The 24,257-nt window shown below is 41.5% G+C and overlaps 1 protein-coding gene across 1 annotated transcript; it reads right to left on the bottom strand.

Annotated features, from left to right (window-relative positions):
- Positions 1-24,256, bottom strand: KICS2 (KICSTOR subunit 2). Its single transcript, XM_004006500.5, has 3 exons — positions 23,962-24,256; positions 14,901-15,186; positions 1-3,719 (listed from the first exon to the last, which is right to left on the bottom strand). Exons 1-3 carry the CDS (start codon positions 24,194-24,196, stop codon positions 2,903-2,905), a joined length of 1,338 nt encoding a protein of 445 aa, XP_004006549.1. The 5' UTR covers positions 24,197-24,256; the 3' UTR covers positions 1-2,902.
- Position 24,257: the final 1 nt, after the last annotated feature.

Here is a 24,257-nt window from a genome sequence, read left to right as displayed (position 1 = left end):
TTTAAAGAAACAGTGGTTCATCTTTTATTTTGACAGCATTCAAATGCAAGTAAGTTTGCAAAGCATTTTTTACATGCGTGATCTCAGTTCATTCTTACACATCCTTTGGAAAAAGCAGACCATATTTCCTTATTCCCATTTTACAGATAAGGAAGTCAAACTCAGAGGCCAACTTGCCAAAGAAAATTGCAAGTTGGCTGTTAGATCAAAGGGTGAACTTATTTTGACAATCACCTGAGTGACTCTACTGGGAGTGAGGTTGAAATAACTATTTTCTCTCTTCAAAGTAAATTTTCTCTAGCATCTTCAAATGTACAGAGCACTTATAAACAGGATATTGGCTCCTGGATTAAGAATTTAGCTTTACTGTCACACTCCCTAAGATGACACAGTCAGACACCAGGCTGGACGCAAAGAACAAAGTCATAAATGTTCACCCTCTGTCCAAACAGCGATCTGAAATGAACACTCCTTGATGGGCTTGTTGGCAAGCTTGGTAATTGTTCACTACACTTCTGGTTACCCATAAACATTGATCAAGTTGTGCTTTAGAAACATATTTCAAAGCAAATGGTCTACAGAAAATATGAGCATTTGTTCTTCCCATTAGCAAAGCATGGGGCTTCCCTGATAGCTGTTTGGTAAAGAATCTGCCCGAAATGCAGGAGACAGTTCGATTCCTAGGTCAGGAAGATCCCCTGGAGAAGGGATAGGTTACCATCTCCAGTATTTTGGGGCTTTCCTTGTGGTTCAGCTGGTAAAGAGTCCGCCTGCGATGCGGGAGACCTGGGTTCAATCCCTGTATTGGGAAGATCCCCTGGAGAAGAGAAAGGCTACCCACTCCAGTATTCTGGCCTGGAGAATGGGGTCACAAAGAGTCAGACACCACTAAGCAACTTTCACTTCACTTCACATTAGCAAAGAATAGACTTTATAGATCATTTCATTACTGATTTCAAAGGACAAATCTCAGAGAGTAAAATGACTTTGTTTCCTGGCTTGAACCAAAATAGGTTTAAAAATAAATATACAATTCAAATATTTTCTAGGCGAGGACTCAGTATTTAAATATTGTATATATGTTTTATTTACACTCTCTGCCATGCTCCACTGAGGCCTATTTCTTTTAGGTAAAAGGGACACCATATCATTAAGGCTAATGGTGGTTTCATCTAGGGGGGAAAAAAAATTCATGAACACCAAGGAATATTTTTCAGCTTCTTGGAAAAACACAAAAAGGAAGAAAAATGATTTGACTAATTAGTTCCAATTGTTTTCAATTTTTTATGTAAGTTAAATGTTGTGAAATCGGCCCAGATTTTTATTGAACCTTAGTGAATAAAATGCAGAAGTAAATCTCTACTTCCTATGTAAAGCAAACTGGCTTTTCACAAATCATATTTAAAAAAAAAATAAAAACAAAAGAAAAACACACATTCTCCACAGAAAATAGGCCAGTGGGCTCTTCCACCAGGGAGTCTGGTCTGAGATAGGCAGGCCTCCTACATAGACTCAAGAGACTCTCTGGTCTCAGCCAATGCTGCCAGGTTGCCTGCTGTGGCCACCCCGTAAAAAACCGTGACTCCATGCAATCATGAGAAAGGGGACTGCTCTGATCATTATGCTGCACACAAGCTTTGAAGGAACTATCAAATAGTAACTACTCAATTACTCTTTGTGGCTTATTTTTATTCTCAATCAATAACCTAGAAGGGAAGGTCTCCACGGCCCATTATGGCTTCACTGATCTGTCTCCTTCCCCATGAACACCTACTGAAGGAAAGCGTTAAGGAAGCATGTGTTAAGATGTATCACTGCTTCTAAAAATAACGTGGAGGAGACAGGAATGAAACCCAGGTTGAGATGTGCTTAACTGTAGGTGGATTACTCAACTACGAAGAGGCCTTTTGAATGTGCAATAGATTTTTAGCAAGTATCAAGACCTCCATTTTGATTTTACAGAAGTAGGTTAAGTTGCCTAAAAGAGGCTGAAAAATCAAGACTGCCTACTTTTTCAGACTAAAGATAACCAGGGAGGAGCCAAACATGAGCATGCATTTCAACAGAAAGGTGATAAACAGAGAGCCAAATCGCTCCTTTCCTGAAGAAGGAAGAAATGACCACTTAATGGCTTACACTAACCTTAAAACAGTGAAAAATTCAAACTTTATAAGGGTAAAAACAAATGCAGCTAGATGTGCAGGTCATCCCAAAAGCAACCTTGGCTATTAAAGTTGCCCTGAGAATCTTTGGAACTGTTAAAAAAAAACAGATGCTATTGCTACCATTCTGATTCACTGTCAATTTCAAAAATTGATAGAACTTTCTCATCAAGACCCTAATTGTGGCATCAAAAATATTAATTTGCTGATCACAAAACTTAAAGTTTCATGTTAATTTGCTAATTCATGAGCTGGAAAATATTCCTTGATTTTAAAAAAGCTGTTTTACATAGTATCTCAGTTACTCATCCAGGAAGAGGGGGGAGGGAAAGACAGGGCGTTTGAAACTACATTGGAATACAATGTTTGGAACACTATAAAACATCTGGAAATAAGAATCAAAGGCCAATAAATATTAGTCTACATGAAATACAGGAAAATAGAAGAAAACACCAAAAAAAAATACCTTGCTGTACTGCAGAGACCAGCATCCATGACCACCTCCTAGACTACTCTTTGGATATGTAATTCAGTTGGCCATAATTGCTTATAAAGGGTGCAATGCAATCAGGCAGGGTTTGTCCTGAATTTAGAAATGCAAGAAGCCTGGGGTGGGGGAGGGGTGGGGAGGGGTGCCAGGTGGGGATGGGGTGGAACCTCTAATCATAGACCACTGTAGATCGTTAGAGCAATTAAGAACATAATACCCAGTCTTGAATACCTTTCACACAAACCACCTGCTAACCTTTGGATCCAGGTTTTAGACTTGCAAAAACCTTGGGGTTCTTAAGGGCAAGTGAGATCTCACTAAGGAAAGAAATAAAGTGGGAGTCTCTCTCCGATTTCTTTGACTCAAAAATGACAACAATGGTAAAGTGAGGTTCTGGGCGGGTGAGGAAGTAGGTGCTCTGAACTTTGTCATCATAGAAGTGGACCACTTTCTCCAAGCTGTTCAGGTCGGACGTGCGGTCCGTCATGATCATGATGACATTGGGCCAGTGCATGACAGGCCGGTCGCTGGGCAAAGACACCACAGCAGGATATTGATCCACTCCTTTGGGAGCCTCTCTGTAGGAATGGGGGTGGTGATAGCCGTGACCCTGAAAGCTCTCAGAACCTCGGTTGTCGAAGATTAAGGACACGTTGGCAGCGTCGTATTTCCTGATGAAGCTGGAAATCTTTCCAAAGAGGTCAGGGCTGGCTTTTGCAGTCAGCGCTTTCATTTCTGAAGCAGTCGTTTGTCGGCTCAGCGCCTCGTGAAAGTAGAAGCTAAATTTGGCAAGAAGCATGTTTTTGAGTTTCATCAGCCAAAGGAAAAGGTGTGGGGGCTGAACGGCCTTCTGAGACTGCCCTCCAAACAGATGTTTCTTGGTCTCCCGTTGCTTTTCAAAGATCTGGCCCCAAGTCTGCAGCTTGGTGTGAGCGCTGTGCAAGTTCACCAGGGACGGGAGGAACTTCCACTCGGAGACCTGAGCCTGGGCCTTCAGGAGGTGACTCAGGACGTCGACCTCCAGCTGGAAACTGCTTTCCAGAGGACTGAGGATGGGGTGGTGAAATCTAAAGTGAGAAGGGAAATGAACACGTTAAGTGGAAATGTGACCCCACAGTGACACTTTCTATCCTCAAAAAAAAAAAAAAAAACCAATGTGGTCAGACAAACAATATTATGTTTGAGGGCAGGGAAGGGAAAGACTGAAAGATTCCATGTTGATTTATTTAAACAATCGTTCCGACAACTCCACCATCTCAGGATTTTATCAGTGTTATAGTCTCCCATGGGAAGAGCCTGATGTTACCAAAAGAAATTGAGAATAGTCGCTACTTTCCTTTCAAATAAAGAGAAACTGAATTAGCTATAAGTCTTTCTCAGCTTTTGTTTGTTTCATTTTGTTTGTTTGTTTTGGGCCATGCCACACGGATTGTGGGATTTTAATTCCCTGATCAGGGTTGAACTCAGGCAGTGAAAGCACTGAGTCTTAAACACTGGACTGCCAGGTAATTTCTGTTATAAGAACTTCTCTCTCAAGTTTATTTATTCCAGGAATTGTATGACGAAACAAGACATTCTATTTCAGGCTTAGATCCTAAAAAGGCAAAGAAAAGGTCACTGAAATATCTCTTAAATGTGCACATAACACATATCACCTTATTTAATGTTCACAGTAACTCCAAAAGGATTATAAAACCTATTTTTCAGATGGGAGTAGAGATGATAAACCAATATCTGAAACACAGTATGCAATCAATCAATGTTTATTAAAGGGATAGAACACTTACCAGAAAGCCCGTATTCAATCCTAGTTCCCAGATTCCCTTCATAATTTAATCACAGTTACAAACAAAATGGTGGCTAAATTTTTAAAATTTTATACTTCAATCACTTTCCATTTATCTCAGGATAAAATCTAAAATCCTTAACAAAGGCTTACAAGGCCTTGTAATAACCTGTGCAAGTTCACCTTCCTTGAACTTAGACCCTCCTCAGTTTGATCCACATTCCCATGGTCCTCAGTTTCCCCAGAAATTACATAACTAGAAATGAGACGATATCACAAAGAAAGTTAAGGTAATACTGTGATTTCATTCCTATTTGTCCTAGACAAAATGCTTTTTAAAAATTTTAGCCATGATCTACAGTAAGAATTACAGTTTATACTGTGACTTAGTACTGTGACTATACCATACTTTATACATATACCTATAGATAAATTTCATATTTACACTTACTATGGGGATTCCCTAGTAGCTCAGACGGTAAAGCATCTGCCTACAATGCAGGAGATCCGGGTTCAATCCCTGGGTCAGTAAGATACCCTGGAGAAGAAAATGGCAACCCACTCCAGTACTCTTGCCTGGAGAATCCCATGGATGGAGGAGCCTGGTGGGCTAAAGTCCATGGGGTCGCAAAGAGTCAGACATAACTGAGCGACTTCACTTTCACTTTTCCAGTAGTCAAGTACGGATGTGAGAGTTGGATCATAAAGAAGGCTGAGTGCCAAAGAACTGCAGCGCTGGAGAAGATGCTTGAGAGTCCCATGGACTGCAAAATCAAACCAGTCAATCCTAAAGGAAATCATCCTTTAGTATTCATTGGAAGGACTGATGATGAAGCTTGAATACTTTGCCACCTGATGTGAAGAGCCAACTCACTGGAAAAGATCCTGATGCTGGGAAAGATTGAGGGCAGGAGGAAAAGGGGACGACAGAGGATGAGATGGTTGGATGGCATCACTGACTCATTGGACATGAATTTGAGCAAACTCAAATAGTGGAAGACAGAGGAGCCTGGTGTGCTGCAGTCCATGAGGTTGCAAAGAGTCGGACGTGACTTAGTGACTGAATGACAGCAACAACATACTGTCAAAGAGACAGAAGATTCACACACATCTGTTTTGGCCCTGGTTGAAGAGGAAAATTTTGGTTATCAATTAAACAATTAGGAAAAAAATCATCACAAGTATATCTAGAGTTTTTAAAATCCTAAAAATATGAGATTATGATTACGAGATCCCAAACTAGGTTGACTATTATAAGGTAGAAACTGATTATCATGTTATAAATAGGATGCAGTTATTCACATAACAATAATACATTGTTTTTTGTATTACTGGCATTTTATAGTCAACATCCTCTAGGAAAGGGAAGCTAAAACATGGTTGGAGGGTGTAGTCTAATAAGGCACTGAAAGAATCAGAAGGATAAATTCAGTTCAGTCACTCAGTCATGTTCGACTCTTTGAGACCCCATGGACTGCAGCATGCCAGGCCTCCCTGTCCATCACCAACTCCCAGAGTTTACTCAAGCTCGTGTCCATTGAGTCGGTGATGCCATCCAACCATCTTATCCTCTGTTGTCCCCTTCTCCTCCCACCTTCAGTCTTTCCCAGCATCAGGGTCTTTTCCAATGAGTCAGTTCTTTGCGTCAGGTAGCCAGAGTATTGGAGTTTCAGCTTCAGCATCAGTCTTTCCAATGAATATTCAGGACTGATTTTCTCTAGGATGGACTGGTTGGAACTCCTCGCAGTCCAAGGGACTCTCAAGAGTCTTCTCTAACACCACAGTTCAAAAGCATCACTTCTTTAGCACTCAGCTTTCTTTATAGTCCAACTCTCACATCCATACATGACTACTGGAAAATAAATCGAATCTCAAATCCTCTAGTAAAGGGACTTCCCTGGGGGCCAGTGGCTATGACTCCGTGCTCCCAGTGCAGAAGGGGTCCAATCCCTGGTCAGGAAACTAGACCCCACACACGGCAACTAAGAGTTCACGTGCCGCAATGAAAGACCTGGTGCAGAAAAATAAATAAAAGTGTCTTTTAAAAATCCTCTGGCTCAAGCACTCAATTAACTAATTTGGACTCTTCAAACATTACATGCTTCGAAATAAACATTAGGAAAGTCTAACACACACACACGTACACTTACATACACTATAGCATGTCTCAAAATCTTTGCATTCTAAGAAATGCTCCTACCACCTTAGCCTTTAGGCAACTTGACATTTAATAAGCCTTAAGCATCACAATATTCTGTAATCATGGGTATCGAGAAAAATCTGCCAAGGAACTATGAACACAGTAAGACTGTTAATGGGAAAATGGTATCATCCTATCACAAGTAACAGTACTCAAAGTGATTTTTCTGCTTCCAATTGGAAATCATTTATATCCAATATTCTCCTTGAAAGAAAATGAATTCTCTGTACCAACCTTTAGAAAGAATTCCATACAAGGTCTTCGATAAACATACTAAACGTGTTTAAATGTTCAATGTTTATTAGGATGAATGTGAATGGCGAAGCTACTTTTCATCTTTTCAAGAAGAACTAAAATTTCATGTTGATGTTATTCTGCCAAGACTTTGAGATTAGCATTACGTTGTATCATCTTCCCATTCCAGCTCTGTGCCTTATACCTATTCACATCTCAGACCATGGGGTGGGTGGTGGTGGTGGTCTGTTAAATCATAATTTCAAAAACACACACCTCAGCTATGGCAGCGAGCTTGAAAGAGTCTGAGTACAGAATACACTGACAACCATTTGCAGAGAACACCTGCTCCAAAAAAAGGCCAAAAGAGAAGACAGAAAGAGAGAGAACTCAAGCATGCACTGCTTCCTTCACAGCTCCCCATCAAGCAGCTCCTTCCAAAAGAAGCATGGAGGCCCACGCATGTGAGAAGGCAGAGGGCTGATGAAAAATAAAGCTGGAGCACAATGTGAATATAGGGTATGTCACAGAACTGTGCACCTACAAATGATTAAAACAGTAAATGTTATGTTATGTAAATTTCACCACATTCAAAAAAATATATAATCCCACTTAAAACAACTATTTTACTAAATTTAGATACAAACACATTGACGAAATGAAGATGAATTAGCCAAAGGTTTGCCCTACAGGACTTAACCTGGTGGAAGGAGGCGTTTATAATGGATACAGGTAGGAAGCAACATCTCTCTCAGGATGGGTACAGATCAAGTAACAGTTTAGAAAAAGGAACAATTCCTTTTGGTTGAAAGGTTGTGTAGGCCATGGAGGAGACAGGTTTAAATTGACCCACAAAGCTTAAATTTCAAGCCCCAAATTCCTAACCACTCCAATTCCACCCCCTCTGCTGTGTGATTTTGCAGCCCTCCCACCAGAGGTGGCGTACTTTCCCACCCTGGACCATGGATTGGTTATGTGATTTGCTTTAGCCAAAGGGATGTTAACAGATCTGATGCAGGCAAAAGCTTAACATGAGCTTGACTGGGCTTGTTCTTTTGCACTTGGGTCCTCACCATAGGTAGCTGCTTCCGCTCTAACCTTGGGCTCAGAATGAACACACGTGTAGCTGACTAAGCCCACAGCTCACAACAAAAAGCCAAGCCCACTCAGAGCAATATGTTCAGCACAGCTATCCAGCTGAGCCCAGCCTACATCAGACAACTCCCAGTTGACCTGTCTGCCTGAAAGTGTGACTTTGGGGATGGTCTGTTATACAGAATGATTGTGGCAACAACTGATACAAGATAGAACTCTATGGCATCCTGGTATATTGACTATTTTAAGCTGAATGAATTTGAGAAATGACATGTGCAGGAAGGAGTTTCCGGCCCTCTCCTGAAGCAGGTAATAAAACCCTCAAGTAAGAGGGCCCCTCCTTGTACCCTGAGGAAAGGAGCATTCTTATCTCCAAAGACAAAAGGTCACAGAGAGAAATCTGAACTAACAGGCCTTGCTGTTTCTCCCAGTTCAGGAAACTTGGCTCATACCACTCTTCCCCACAACTCTCACTCATCATCAAATCTAGCATAAAAACACGGGTTTAACAACTTCTTTGGATCTTCATTTCCTTAAGAAGACTCCAGGCCACATTGTTGTTTGGTTGCTAAGCCGTGTCTGACTCTTTGCGACCCCATGGACTGTAGCCCACCACTCTCCTCTGTCCATTTCCCTGGCAAGAATACTGGAATGGGTTGCCATTTCCTTCTCCAGGGGATCTTCCTGACCCAGGGATTGAACCAGTGTCTCCTGCATTGGCAGGTGGATTCTTTACCTCTGAGCCATGAGGAAGCCCCCAGGCCACATGAAAACTATATTAAATACATTTGTATGCTTTTCTCGCATTAATCTGTCTTTTGCTAAAGGGTCCCCAGCTAGAAAAAAGGGTAAAGGGAAGAGGTAGTATTTCCTCTGATACAAATTCAAGCATATTCTAAGCAAACTAAGTAACAGGAACTATGGTAGGAAATAGCAAATACTTATGGGGAATGCATTAGATTGTGGACTGTTTTTGGTTTTTTTAGGGGGGGCTCTGGAAATCAGATAGTAAAGCATCTGTCTACAATGCAGGAGACCCGGGTTCAATCCCTGGGTTGGGAAGATCCCCTGGAGGAGGAAATGGCAATCCACTCCAGTACTATTGCCTGGAAAATCCCATGGACAGAGAAGCCTGGTAGGCTACAGTCCATAGCGTTGCAAAGAGTCAGACACGACTGAGCGACTTCACTTTCACTTTTACTTTCTGCTTAAAATCCTGTTTTCTCTTTGAAGCTGCTTTCTTTTCACTCAGAGTTTGGATGCAATTTAAAGCATTTGATGGGTCTTAGATAACTGGAGAAGTTGGGTTGGGGCAAGATCACAGGAAAGCCTCGAGTCTTCACTGTTAAGATCTAGGCATGTCAATTAACGAGAGTAGAATGTGTCCCACAGAAACCGCACTGTTGTTGGTTTTGCTTATGAAATTTTCAGTGGGCAATAGTTAACCTTATTGAACTACACACATGCAACCAACTGTTTCATTAACAGTGTTATCCTTACAAATCTTTTTTGAAGGAAAAAGGACATCAGTTCAGTTCAGTCGCTCAGTTGTGTCTGACTCTTTGTGACCCCATGAATCGCAGCATACCAGGCCTCCCTGTCTGTCACCAACTCCCAGAGTTCACTCAAACTCATGCCCATCGAGTCAGTGATGCCATCCAGCCATCTTATCCTCTGTCATCCCCTTCTCCTCCTGCCCCCAATCCCTCCCAGCATCAGAGTCTTTTCCAATGAGTCAACTCTTCACATGAAATGGCCAAAGTATTGGAGTTTCAGCTTTAGCATCAGTCCTTCCAATGAACACCCAGGACTGATCTCCTTTAGAATGGACTGGTTGGATCTCCTTGCAGTCCAAGGGACTCTCAAGAGTCTTCTCCAACACCACAGTTCAAAAGCATCAAATCTTTGGTGCTCAGCTTTCTTCACATAAAGCCTAATAAACCAAATTACAGTTCTGCCTATGGTGAGTATTCTGTCATTTGAAGCATTCAGATTAAAAAACAAAATGTGCTTCCTAAAATGCAAACAGGAAACACATAGTTTTTCAAGGCAGAAACCTAGTGTGTCTATCTTTGCCTGGCAAAGGTTTAAAGCTATCCTTTTCTACTTCAACCCTCCCCACCAAAGGCAAATAAACTTATATAACTCAATTTTTTAAAATGTCCTTTAAATACTAGCTATAAAATTATGATTAAAGAATAAAAACCATTTAATAGAATATTATTGCTATACCAGATGGACTTTAAAAAGCTGTCTAGAATGAATAATTACAGATCCTTGGTTGGGGAACTAAGATCTTACATGCTGCATGGCATGGCATAAAAAGGGTACATGGCACCACACAAGGAATACAGCCAATATTTTATAATAACTATAAAAGGGATAGGTCATTTTAAAATTGTGAATCACTATATTGTATAATAACATAAAATATTGCACTTCAATTAAAAGCTCTTGTTTTAGGAGAGTATATATTAATTTGCATTTATAATCAATATTCTAGTTTTGCTTTAACCATGAAACAGAAAGATTAGCCAGAATTTTCTCTTATGCCCATTGTACATAACAGGTAAATAAATTCAAAACAAATTCTACAGAATCAAAAAATGTTCCACTGATGCTTCCTTGGGGAAGAAACCCAAGTTCTACTTCCCTTTAAAAGTATTCAAGGAATAGTAGACACCCTGACCCTGAACTCAACATTCAAAAAACAAAAATCATGGCATCCGGTCCCATCACTTCACCACAAATAGATAGGAAAACAATGGAAACAGTGACAGACTTTATTTTCTTGGGCTCCAAAATCACTGCAGATAGTGACTGCAGCCATGAAATTAAAAGACGCTTACTTGTTAAAAGAAAAGCTATGACCAATTTAGATAGCCAACAAAGGTCCATCTAGTCAAAGCTATGATTTTTCCAGTAGTCATGCATGGATGTGAGAGTTGGACCATAAAGAAAGCTGAGCGCCAAAGAATTGGAAGGACTGATGCTGAAGCTGAAACTCCAGTATCTGATGCAAAGAACTGACTCACTGGAAAAGACCCTGATGCTGGGAAAGACGGAAGGCAGGAGGAGAAGGGAAAGACAGAGGATAAGATGGTTAGATGGCATTACCAACTTGATGGACATGAGTTTGAGTAAGCTCCAGGAGTTGGTGATGGACAGGGAAGCCTGGTATGTTGCAGTCCATGGGGTGTCAAAGAGTCAGATACGACTGAGAGACTGAACTGAACTGACCCTGAAAGAATTAAATCTGTATTATTCTTTCTATAGGGCACAGAGAATGATTAACGTTAATGATTAATCAAATGATTGTTAATTGTTCAATTTAAAATGCAGCATCACAAATGACTATGATTCTTAAACAAGAATTTTTATTTGCTTAACAATGTAGTAAGTTTGCCAAAAGAGGAAACCTTTAACACCATTCTACTCTGAGCACAACTGGCTTCCAGGGGGAAAAAACAAAACATGCTTCCTCCTCAACTCTGAAAGCAAAGGGTAAATCATGTTACTTTGTATCAAAAATAATTCTACTTTCTCCCCCCAAATCAATATATTATACAAAATTTCAACTTTTCAATAATTCTAAAGAATTTATATTGCTCAAATTAACGCAAAGCATCTAAATGTAGATCATTTTTGGACTAGGATGTGTCTGTGATCAGTAATTCCCTATTAAGCAGACGAAGGTAGCATTGGTGGAGAATGTCTATAGCTGAAAATACTTATTGATCATGTGTTATCTTACAGCCCAACTCCATCAGTATCCATTCAGCAGGATGAGGGGTACAGACAAGTGCCCTAAGATCTGCAAGAATGAAATCTGGGCTTTTGCTACTGCAGTGGAAGAAATTCCCAGGGCTTTGAGAAGTTGGGGTGTTTCAAAGAAGATTCAAAGTTGATATATCACAAGTCTAACAAAATAAAAACAGTTAAATAGTAATAACTTTTCATTACTATGGGGAATTTCTGGAGCTCAGTGGAAAAGAATCCACCTGCAATGTAGGAGATGTGGGTTCTATCCCTGGGTTGGGAAGACCCCATGGGGAAACAAATGGCAACCCACTCCAGTATTCTTGCCTGGGAGATCCCAGGGACAGAGGAGCCTGGCAGGCTACAGTCCATAAGGTCTCAAAAGTTGGATATAACTGAAGCAACTAAACCACTGCTGCTGCTGCTGCTAAGTCTCTTCAGCCGTGTCTGACTCTGTGTGACCCCATAGACAGCAGCCCACTAGGCTCTCCCATCCCTGGGATTCTCCAGGCAAGAACACTGGAGCGGGTTGCCATTTCCTTCTCCAACGCATGAAAGTGAAAAGTGAACGTGAAGTTGCTCATTCGTGTCTGACTCTTCGCAACCCCATGGACGGTAGCCTCCCAGGCTCCTCCGTCCATGGGATTTCCCAGGCATCGCCTGGGTGCCATCGCCTTCTCCACTACTAACTTCATCACTATGATACAACAGACGCACCGGCACTTGCACACACACTGGCACTTGCACACACACTGATAAGGCTCCATACCCCATATATCCAGTATTGGCATCATTCTCTTATTTATTCAATTTTTCTTGCAGACTTACGTATCAGTGTCACAGGAAACTTTTAAAGCAGACAGGTGTCTGGATACCCCATCCAGAATTGCTAGATCTTACTCTCTTGGGAAAGAAGGGCCCTGATATAAGTATTTTTCTTAAGCTCCTGAAATGGTTCAACAAAATCACTTTCACATTAGCATTTGGGAATGACCACATAAGATCCTTCATCCTAAGAATCATATCTCCAGTTATACTATAGTTTTTGGTTTAAGAAAATTATTAAGAGACAACATATACTAATCGGATTTGAGGGAGAAATAAAACAATACTTCCAAACATAAAAAATTTGAAAACATGTAAAATTTGTTTAAAAAAAGAAAATGTGTGTATTGATATGTATAGACTATCTCTTGAGAATGACAGAAAAATGTTGTTAACATTCAGTGACTCTCAGGAAGGGAATTTAGCTGAAGAACAGGGGCAGAAGGTAAAATTTCACTACTGTATTCTTTTGCACTTTTATAAATTTTGAGCCATGTTAATATATTGGAAAAGACCCTGATACTGGGAAAAATTGAGGGCAAGAGGAGAAGCAGGCAACAGAGAATGAGATGGCTGGATGGTATCACTGACTTAATTGACATGAGTCTGAGCAAACTCAGGGAGACTGTGATGGACAGAGAAGTCTGGTGTGCTGCAGTTCATGGGGCTGCAAAGAGTCGGACACAACTTAGCGACTGAACAGCAACAATATATTACCTATTAAAAGTAAATTAAAAGATAATTTAGAATACAGTTTACCCTTGAATGACATGAGTTTGAACTTCACAGGTCCATTTACATGCAGATTTTTTTCAACAGTAAATACTTTTCATCCTTGGATGTGGAGTCACAAATAGGGAGAAACCACAGATATGAAAAAACCATTCTTTCTACCAACCTTTGCTTTCAAAATCCTACCTGCCCTTAAAAATCTTCTCAAAGAGGAATAGATTGGGAGTTTGGGATTGACGTCTATATATCTATTTTAAATATAGCAGTGTGTATCAGAGAAAACCATAATCCAAAAGGATACATGCATCCCAATGTTCATTACAGCAATATTTACAATAGCCAAGACATGGAAGGAACCTAAATGTCCATCAACAAAGGAATAAAGAAGATGTGGTACACATATACAATGGAACATCACCCAGCTGTAAAAAAGAATGAAACAATGCCATTTGCAGCAACATGGATAGACCTAGAGACTATCATGTTAAGTGAAGTAAGTCAGAGAAGGACAAGTATCATGTGATATCATATGTGGAATCTAATTTTAAAAAGATACAAATGAACTTATTTACAAAATAAAAGCACACTTAGAGATATCAAAAACAAACTTATGGTTACCAAAGGGGAAAGATGGGGAGAAGGGATAAATAATCAACAAGGACCTAGTATTAGCACAAGGAACTCTACCCAATATTCTGTGATAACCTATAAGAAAAAAGAATCTAAAAAAGAATAAATATATGTACGTGTATAACTGAATCACTCTGCTGTACACCTGAAACTAACAACACTGTAAATAACTATACACCAATAAAATGAAATATTAAAAAAATAAAATAGATAACCAACAAAGCCCTACTGTACAACACAGGGAATGGTGCTCAATATTCTGTAATAATCTAAATGAGAAAAGAATTTGAAAAAGCATAGATACATATATGTGTGTAACTGAAGCACTTTGCTGTACACCTGAGACTAATACAACATTGTTCATCAACTATGCACCAATATAAAATTTAAGAAAATTTTTAAGTCTCCTCAGATTCTACCTCCTCCATATAGTCTCTTATAATCTCTGTACTTTGCCCACTACTCATCTATTAATCAGATGAGCATTAATTAGCCTTCATTTGGGAATATAAATTAATATATCTGCCTTTCTTTTTTAAGCAAACATATCTGAACTCATTAAGTCCAAAGGAGTGGTATTCTTCAAAGTCATCACTTTCCATTTAGCTCATCATAAAATTACTGAGCACCTACTATGTGCAAGGCTCTATGCCAGGTTCCAAGGACCCCAAAATAAAACTGAGTCATTCACAGTCAATGATGTCCACAGCACCATTCAAATTCTTTTGGAATTGCTCTTTGGATCTGACAGTAAGTAATACATTACAACCAATCTCACTTCTCTATAGGTAGCTTGTGTCTCCTGCACTGGCAGGCAGATTCTTTACCACTGAGCCACCAGGGAAGCCCTGCTCAATGTATGCCTGTTGATTAATTAACATATATAAAATGCAATACAGCCATTTCTCCTTCACAATTATTCTATGAGATTCTGCGTGGAATTGCAAGGTTGCCCCATCCCATCCCTCCCTCCTCACCTACACTGACCTGGAGCTGTATTTCTTGAGGATGGTGTCCAAAAGGCCAACAAGCTCTTCAGCATTGATGAACTTCTGTGTGCTGAGAGTGTACATCTTCTCATAGAAGTCTGCGATCTCCGTGCGAGCCTGAACAAAGAAGCAGAGCTGCTCTGACAGGTGGGAAAGGAGCTCTTCCACGTGTGGAGCGGTCCCCCCGAAGGCACCACGGCCAGTCACCACCTTCTTCAGCTCGTTGTGCAGGGAAGTATAGATGGTGCGAATGGAATCCTTCCTGCTGAAGAAAGACTGGCCCCCTGGAAGGCAAATGACAGAAGCAGGTAAGGAAGAGAAGCCAGACCCACAGAATGCTTGCCAGCATCTAGAAGGAAACAATCCAAACCACTGAGCTCAATGATTTTTCATCTACCGTATTCTCTGACTTCTACATATTTTGTGATTCGTAATTTCACTGGAGAGTAAGTTAAGTGGATGCCTGGTATCACTCATCTGTGTAGCAATGGACCTGTGTATGATTTTCCTGTTGCCTTGTTGTTTAGCCGCTAAGTCATGTTTGACTCTTGCAACCCCAAGGACTGTAGCCCATCAGACTCCTCTGTCTACGGGATTCTCCAGGCAGGAATGGGCTTCCCTGGTGGTATTCCAGGCAAGAATACTGGTGTGAGTTGCCATTTTCTTCTCCAGGGGATCTTCCCGACCCAGGGATCAAACCGACGTCTCCTGCATTGGCAGGCAGACTACCACTGAGTTTTCCTTACCCACGTGCCAACCCCACTTCAATGAAGGATTCAGATCTAATTCAGAGGATAGTTAACTTGGCAAGTGACATGAACCTGGTTCTAAAAAGCCCTCCTTCCACATTTAGGAATTTAAAACAAAAGAGAATACCCAATTATGAGACATTGTTGTTATTCCTGGTATATCAGAAAACTTCATCTTGGCTTTGGAGTTTTATTTTTCTTTTAAGCTATACTAGAAAATGGAAAACACAGCCTACTGGGATCCCAGGAGGAAAAAGGGAAATGTTAGTGTTCTTAGCAAGGTTGACACTATAGGTTATAGCACAGTAAGTACCACATTGTGAATTATTAAGAGTAAGAAGCAATTATAAATAACTGCTCCTATTAACTCTGGGGTTCCAAAGGAAATCAGCAAGAAGTAAGGCCAAATACATTCTTTACAACAGTTGAAAAAGTTCAAATGGCATATACATCATTTCTTTGCTTCTGTATGAATACATGAAAAACTATATTTCTGGGGCCAGTTTCATAGATGTTGTCTTAAGCAATTCTGTACCCCAACAAAGGCTCAGAGGCAAGACATTAGGAGAACAAAAAGAAACAGGACAGGTTTAAAATAGGAAGTCTTAGGAATATTAAAAATCTCAGAGACAAAGGACAGTTTAAATTCTCTGCTGATAATTCACAGAAAGCTTTAATGAATGAGTTAGTATTCTAAACATGCCAGTTAGGAGGGAAAGTTACATATCAAGACTTTTGTAAAATTTTCTCTTAATGAATGAAACATTTCACAATTCATTGCCCAGTTTGTATTTCAAGAAAGGATTCTTATATCCCTTACTACTATGGCAACCACCTTGCCCCGGTCTATCTGTGACTGTCCAGGTTTTAGTACTAAAAATCTAGCTTCTCAGGAAATCCTTAGTGCCATGTCCTGAAAACCCCCTCAACTTTGAGCAAACCTATGCTGATGGTCAGGCTTCCCTGATAGCTCAGTTGGTAAAGAATCTGTCTGCAATGCAAGAAACCCTGGTTTGATTCCTGGGTCAGGAAGATCCGCTGGAGAAGGTACAGGCCACACACCCCAGTATTCTTGGGTGTCCCTTGTGGTTCAGCTGGTAAAGAGTCCCTCCACAATGCAGGTGACCTGTGTTCGACCCCTGGGCTGGGAAGATCCCCTGGAGAAGGGAAAGGCTACCCACTCCGGTATTCTAGCCTAGAGGATTCCATGAACTGTATAGTCCATGGGGTTGCAAAGACTCGGACACCACTGAGCGACTTTCACTTTCATGAGGATGGTCATCTTACTTAACTTCTGATTCCATAGGCAAACTACTGATACTTAAAAAGTGTTTTCTCCAATATACTGCCCAATCACACTGGCTAGCAGTCATATCATTTCTCTTACTAATAGAAGCAAAAACCATATGGTACAGGTGGATCCCCAGGTGGCACCAATGGTAAAGAGTCCATCTGCCCATGCAGGAGACCGAAGAGATGTGGGTTTGATTCCTGGGTCGGGAAGATCCCCTGGAAGAGAGCAGGGCAACCCACTCCAGTATTCTTGCCTAGAGAATCCCATGGACAGAGAAGCCTGGAGGGCTACAGTCCGCAGGGTCTCAAAGAGTCAGACACGACTGAGGTGACTTAGTACACACAGATGGATCCAACATGCTATACAGGACTGTATCCTGGAAGGTTTGCCTTCCTTCTCCATCTGTATTCAGTCTAGCTTTGCAGATTTTGTAAAGTGATGGTATGAAATAAATGGACATTTGTGCTGAGGTCTAGGACAAAATCTGTTAGGTTAGGAAGGTAACGAGAGTACTGAGTAAAAGCTGAAAGCTCTGGAAGGCTGAAAGACTTGGTGTCAAATCCCAGCTTCCAAATCTACAAGCTGTGTGACGTGCACTCACTTAGCCACTTTGAGCCTTAGTTGTTGCTTTAACATGAAACTAAAAAGACACAATGAAATAACACTTGGTTTGCAACAAGCCTGGAGCGAAGCACATAATCAATAAAGCTAAACCCTTTCCCTTTCATTTGGGCTTCCCTTGTGGCTCAGCTGGTAAAAAATCCGCCTGCAATGTGGGAGACCTGGGTTCGATTCCTGGGTTGGGAAGATCCCCTGGAGAAGGGAAAAGCTACCCACTCCAGTATTCTGGCCTGGAGAATTCCATGGACTATATAGTCCACGGGGCCGCAGAGAGTCGGACACGACTGAGCGACTGAGCGACTTTCACTTTCCTCCCATTTCTAACTGATATAAGAAGCTCTCCCAATAAACACATGAAAGATGCTCAACATCGCTCATTATCAGAGAAATGCAAATCAAAATCTCAGTGAGGTATCACCTCACACCATTCTGAACAGCCATTATTAAGAAATCTATAAACAACAAATGCTGGAGAGTATGTGGAGAAAAGGGAACCCTCTTGCACAGTTGGTGGGAAAGTAAATTGATACATGCACTATGGAGAACCATAGGGAGACTTCTTAAAACACTAGGAATAAAACTACCATACAACCCAGCAATCCCACTACTGGGCATAGACCCTTAGAAAACCATAATTCAAAAACACACATGTAACCCAGCATTCACTGCAGCACTATTTACAATAGTTATGACATGGAAGCAACCCTAGATATCCATCAACAGATGAATGGATAAAGAAGTTGTGGTACATATATACAATGAAATGCTGTGTGTGTGTGTGTGTGTGTGTGTGTGTGTGTTGTGTTAAGTTGCTTCAGTCATGGCTGACTCTTTGCGACCCTATGGACTAAAACCTGCCAGGCTCCCCTGTCATTGGGATTTTCCAGGCAAGAATACTGGAGTGGGTTGCCATTTCCTTCTCTAGGGGATCTTGCCCACCCAGGGATCAAACCCACGTCTCTTACATTCTTTATCACTAGCACTACCTGGGAAGCCCATAAAAAGGAATGAATTTGAGTCAGGTGAACTAAGATGGATGAATCTATAGTCTATAATACAGACTGAAGTAAGTTTGAAAGAGAAAACCAAATATTGTGTGGGTGCTAAGTTATTTCAGTCGTGTCTGACTCTGTGACCAAATGGACCATAGCCTGCCAGACTCCTCTGTCTATTCGATGCTCCCGGCAAAAATACTGGGGTGGGTTGCCATGCTCTCCTCCAGGGGATCTTCCCAACCCAGGGATCAAACTCTCATCTCTTGTTTCCTACATTGGTAGGTGTGTTCTATACCACTAGTGCTGCCTAGGGAGCCCCAAATATCATATATTAACACATAAGTATGGAATCTAGAAAAACAGTACTGATGAACCTACTTGCAGGGCAGGAATTGAGACAAAGACATAGAGAACAAACCTGTGGACACAGCAAGGGAAGGAGAGGGTGGGACGAATTGAGAAAGTAGCATAGTAAATTAGAAAGCTAGTGGGAAGCTGCTGTATCACACAGGGAGCTCAGCCTGGTGCTCCAAGACAATCTTGAGGGGTGGGATGGGGGCTGTGGTGGGAGGGAGGTTCAAGAGGGAGAGGACATACGTATACATATGACTGATTCATGTTGTTGTGTGGCAGAAACAAACACAACATTGTAAAGCAATTATCCTCCAATTAAAAACAAAAGAAGCTCTCAAAACTAGAGTCAGGCTTCTGCAACTCTGTGGTCAACTGGGAGCTTCAAGTACTGGAAAAAGAACAGCTAGCTACTTGATAGATAAGTGGGTTATCTAGGGGGTGTGGAAGGGCTTCCCTGGTGGCTCAGATGGTAAAGAATCCACCTGCAATGCAGGAGGCCTGGATTCGATCCTTCGGACAGGAAGATCCCCTGAAGAAGGGAACAGCACCCACTCCTTCTTGCCTGGAGAATTCCATGGACAGAGGAGCCTGGCGGGCTACAGTCCATGGGGTCGCAAAGAGTTGGACACAAGTGAGCAACTAAACATTCACACACACATTTGATGTGGAAACACCACATAAAGAATAGCTTTTAAAGCTTATCAATAAACATACACTACTAGTATGTGAAATCAAGCTAACTGACACTTTAAGGAAGGGAAAGACCACCAATTCATTTCTTTTAAATGGGTCTTTTTTCTCAAAGCTCTCAGGAGCACAAGCCTATCTGGTGACTGTCCTGCTAAGGAATGGGAAGCCCAGGTGGCTCAGTGGTAAAGAATCCACCTGCCAATGCAGGAGACTCTCGGGTTCAATCCCTGGGTGGGGAAGATCCCCTAGAGAAAGAAACCCGCTCCAGTATTCTTGCCTGGAACATTCCACGGACAGGGGAGCCTGGCAGGCTACAGTTTGGGGGGTTGCAAAGAGTCAGACATGACGAGCACATACACACACACACACTGGAATATCCAATGGGGAGTGGCCTTTCTTCATGCTGGGAAACAAGGAATCAGAGACACCAGACTTCTTTCTTGTCTCAGTTTTTTGAATTTATAAAATACAATTATTTTGAATTATTTCTAGAAGTCTATTTTCATGAAAGCTCATTATTTTTCAAGATTTCAACAGTCTATCTCATGTCATGAAATTTCAAGTAGCAAGTATATTAAAGGAGCATGCAAAATTTCTAAGCATATTTTAATCCACAACTTTTTGCTAATGATAATCTTTAAACATCAGTTCTCAAGGTAAGTCATTTTCTACCATGGTAACTTCCAGCAACCACGTCGAGGAAACTCTCCAACAGCAAAACAAAGGGGAGAAAAGTATGACCTTCTAAAGTCCTCCACAAGTGATAGCAACAGAGTGAAAGGGGCAAAGTAGGGAATTAAATAGTTAAAGCCACTAGGCAATTATAAGTGGAAAAATATGGGAGACCCTTGTAAGTTACTGATTATTCAAAAAAGCAGGTTTGCTTAAACACAAAACCAAGCAGGCTTGCTTAGTAATAAAACCATGCTGCAGAAGCATGAGACAAGCCCCCAAACAATAAAACAATGGAGGCGTGAGCCTCACAGATTGCCCAGTGAGCTCAGTAAGTTAATGATCACCACTTTGACACACTCTCTGACACACAAAAAACAATGATTTGTGGACCTAGCTTGACCATGTTTGGACAAGAAAACTCCCCTGCCCAACCTGGAGGAAGAGCCGATGAAGGAAGCATGACGTCTTCTCAAGGAAGACTAAGGAGTTCTTCTCCTTGCTACTTTTCCTTTGATTATAAAACTATAGCTCAGTTAAGTTCACAAGGGGCAGCTTTTCTCACCCACCCGCTTGTAAGCCTCACAATAGTTCTATTCTTTTAAATCACTTCTCATCTCTCACTTTGATCTCATTGAGTTCTCCGTGCTGAGACATAAAGCACTGTGGTACGGGAACACTTCGGAGACCCTGTAAATGACACCAGTTGGTTTCGTTTTCACAGGTATTGAGCCACCATACTTTCTTTTCCCAAATAAGTATATTCTCCCCTCAGAGTATGGAGAAGGCTATAAGATAAGCACTTGCCCCAGAGTTCTCCAACTGACCAAAACAGGAACAGAAGGCTCCCTGTCAGTTCTGTCCTTTGTCTAAAGTCCCATCCTTTCATTCATAATCAGGATTCATGGCTAAGGCCTCCAATAAACAGTCACAAAAGTACGGTCAAAAAGACTCACTTTTTTAAACCATGCTTTCTATATGTTCAAAAGGTACAGATAAACTTTTTGTTTTGCTTTTTAAAGAAACCCAGATAAGTATTCTAAACAGCAAAGTAGTTGAAGAACATGGGACTGTGTTAAGTGGCAACACAAAAATTTTCCCAAGTTTTTAACAAAATGGGAGCATCAACTCAATAATCAAGAAGTCATATTTGTAAGCACGTTGATACCACAAACATTCCCATACCGAAAAACCATAAGGTATTTGCAGAGTTAAAACTTTACATCTGGAACCTACATTTACTGTATATGGGAATAAGTTATGAGGCATTAAACATGCCATTTTCAGAACATTTATTCTGAAATGACAGATCAGCTGGGAGCCTCAATAGCCCTGAGGATGTTTCATAGTGTAAATTGCCCTGTGGATCAATTTCAAAGCACAGCCCTCAGGCTCAGCCATGCAAGCTGGGGTCCTTGTAGAACTAATCACTTTACATAATAAGAGCCACTTCACAGAATCCAAGTCAGAGACAGTGATGGCCTTGCGCATGTTCTTATGCACATCAGGCACATAAAGCCAGGCACATACAATGTAAACTAGAGTAGATTTCTTTCCTTTTTTTTTTTTAGTAATCTATTTTAGACTGGATTTCTTAACTGAGGTCTATACACAGGACATGACTGAAGCGACTTAGCAGCAGCAGCAGCAGCATACATAGGCTATGGGTTTCCCAGGTGGTTCAGCGGGTAAAGAATCTGCTTGAAGATGTGGTTTCAGTCCCTGGGTCAGAGTGGCAACCCACTCCAGTATTCTTGCCTGGGAAATCTCATGGACAGAGGAGCCTAGCAAGCTAGGGTCCATGAGATAGAAAGAGTTGGACGTGATTCAGCAACTAACGGAGAAGGCAATGGCACCCCACTCCAGTACTCTTGCCTGGAAAATCAATTGGATGGAGGAGCCTGGTGGGCTACAGTCCATGGGGCCACTAAGAGTCAGACATGACTGAGCAACTTCACTTTCATTTTTCACTTTCATGCATTGGAGAAGGAAATGGCAACCCACTTCAGTGTTCTTGCCTGGAGAATCCCAGGGACAGGAGAGCCTGGTGGGCTGCCGTCTACGGGGTCACACAGAGTCGGACACGACTGAAGCAACTTAGCAGCAGCAGCAACTAAACAATAACAACAACATACATAGGCTTTAGGAAATCCGACTGAATATGTTCAGGTTATATGCAAAATTGTATTACACATATATTTTTCTGGGGAGTGAGGGCACAGGTTACCAAATTCTCATAGGTGAGCTAAAAGAAAAAACCTAAGAAACGTGACCCTGGGATCAGTTACCAATCTTCATGAGGCAGGGGAATCTAAAAACACCAAAACTGCCAGAAAATTACCCACCATCAATTTTATAGCCAGGATCGTCTTCATTTTCATATATACATAATAATATGTAAATTACATAATACATAGTATGTAAATTATAATACAGCTACAATTTTTTATAAGTCATATGGTTACAAACACAATCTGACAGTTCAAAGGTAGGTATTCTGGTACAGGCTCTGTCACCTACTCACACAACTTCACACACACACACACAATTTGCCAGTCCATAGAAAGGGAATTACAATAATGCAACAGCAATTGTAAATTTATGAAAAGTGCCATTGTAGGAAAGGAGGAAAAAATACAGAAGGTGAAACTACCTGACTAATTCTTGCCAACAAGTCCACACACTAAATAACAAGATACTGTTTGAAAAGCTAAAGCAAAGATCTCAGAAAGTCCTGCCCCTTTGGTGTTTACAGAAAGCAAGATGTACAGGATCACCTTCTGGCAATATAAGGAAAGTGGGGGAAAAAAACTCAAACTGGAATCTGCACACAGTTGTAGTCTTCTATTTTATATTGTACATATGTCCTTCATTCATACCAGACCCTGTGCCTCTGATATTAAAGAGTCTAAAATAGGCCAAAGCACTAAAAAGACTCTTAAAAACTCTGTAATTCACAATATCGGTAATTATTAGTAGTAATACTTTATATGTATAGCCTTTGGCTTTCACATATATTATTTCTTTCTGTTCTACTCATATTGTTTGTTTCTACTAGTGAAAATCAGCTGAATCAGCTCCTGCATTTGATTTTCAGGGGCAAGATTTATCGTGGGATGATAAGCGTGTTTACCATTTTCTCTGTAAGACCCCTCTTGTTAGAGTTAAGCATATTTCTTGCCTTTCCTGTCCAGTATTCTTTTTTTTTTTTCTTCATTCATTAAATGTTTATTGAGGGTCTACGAAGACGGGGTAGGACTCCATCTGTAATTCTCTCGGCCTTAGCCTTAAGAGGCCAGACAATAGTGTTTATTAATTCTAACTAGGTTGTACTGCCAAGTTTTGCTCCTCTCGCCGCAGTGTCACTGGTTAGAGAGCGAGTTTGCGTAACTTCTCACTTATGGCACCAATCCATGCATGAGAAAAATGGATACAGCCATCCTTTCGGAGCACAGCCCTGCAAAGAACATCCACCCAGTTGGCCAATCTAACTGCCGCGCAGGCCCGTGGGCGGGGTTTGTGGAAGCCGAAGGAAGGAAGGGATCGGTGGGAGGAGACCTGGGAGTGCAGAGTTGAGCCAGCGGCTACGAGTGACAGAGACTGGGAACCCAAGCCACTGCCGATCGGGGAATATACTCCCTTTCCTTCCTCCTTCAGGGGCACCGGGGGGCGGGGCGGAGGTACCTAGTTTCTGCCCCAAGTAGGTGAGGCTGTGATAGACCTTCTCGGCCGCAGCCAGGTGGGCCAATGCCGCCAGCAGCGACAGCCAGCTGCCCCCCGCGCTCTTGTTGGCCTCTCGTTCCTTCTCCACATTGTCCTTGGCCTTGTCGTAAGAGAAGATACCCAGATGAGAGAAGAACGTCTCCAGCACCGCCTGTTCCACCGGGACCGGGGCGGCCAGCGGGATAGACTCCCCCATGCGAGCTGCGCTCCAGCTCCACCCACGTGGCTCGCCTCTCCTTCGCACTTCCGGGTTCTCA

The sequence above is a fragment of the Ovis aries genome, chromosome 3 (genome assembly GCF_016772045.2).
Source record: "Ovis aries strain OAR_USU_Benz2616 breed Rambouillet chromosome 3, ARS-UI_Ramb_v3.0, whole genome shotgun sequence".
Classification (NCBI taxonomy): Eukaryota; Metazoa; Chordata; class Mammalia; order Artiodactyla; family Bovidae; genus Ovis; species Ovis aries.
The sequence above is the reverse complement of the archived record's forward strand: the minus strand, read 5'-3'. Positions and strand labels throughout refer to the sequence as shown.

Excerpts from the sequence above, each read along its gene's own strand:
- KICS2 (XM_004006500.5), bottom strand. The coding sequence starts at position 24,196 with ATGGGGGAGTCTATCCCGCTGGCCGCCCCGGTCCCGGTGGAACAGGCG. Across the intron at positions 15,187-23,961 it reads CTACTTGGGGCAGAAACTAG|GGGGCCAGTCTTTCTTCAGC; the intron begins GTACCTCCGCCC and ends TTTGCCTTCCAG. Across the intron at positions 3,720-14,900 it reads CTCAAGAAATACAGCTCCAG|ATTTCACCACCCCATCCTCA; the intron begins GTCAGTGTAGGT and ends TTCTCACTTTAG.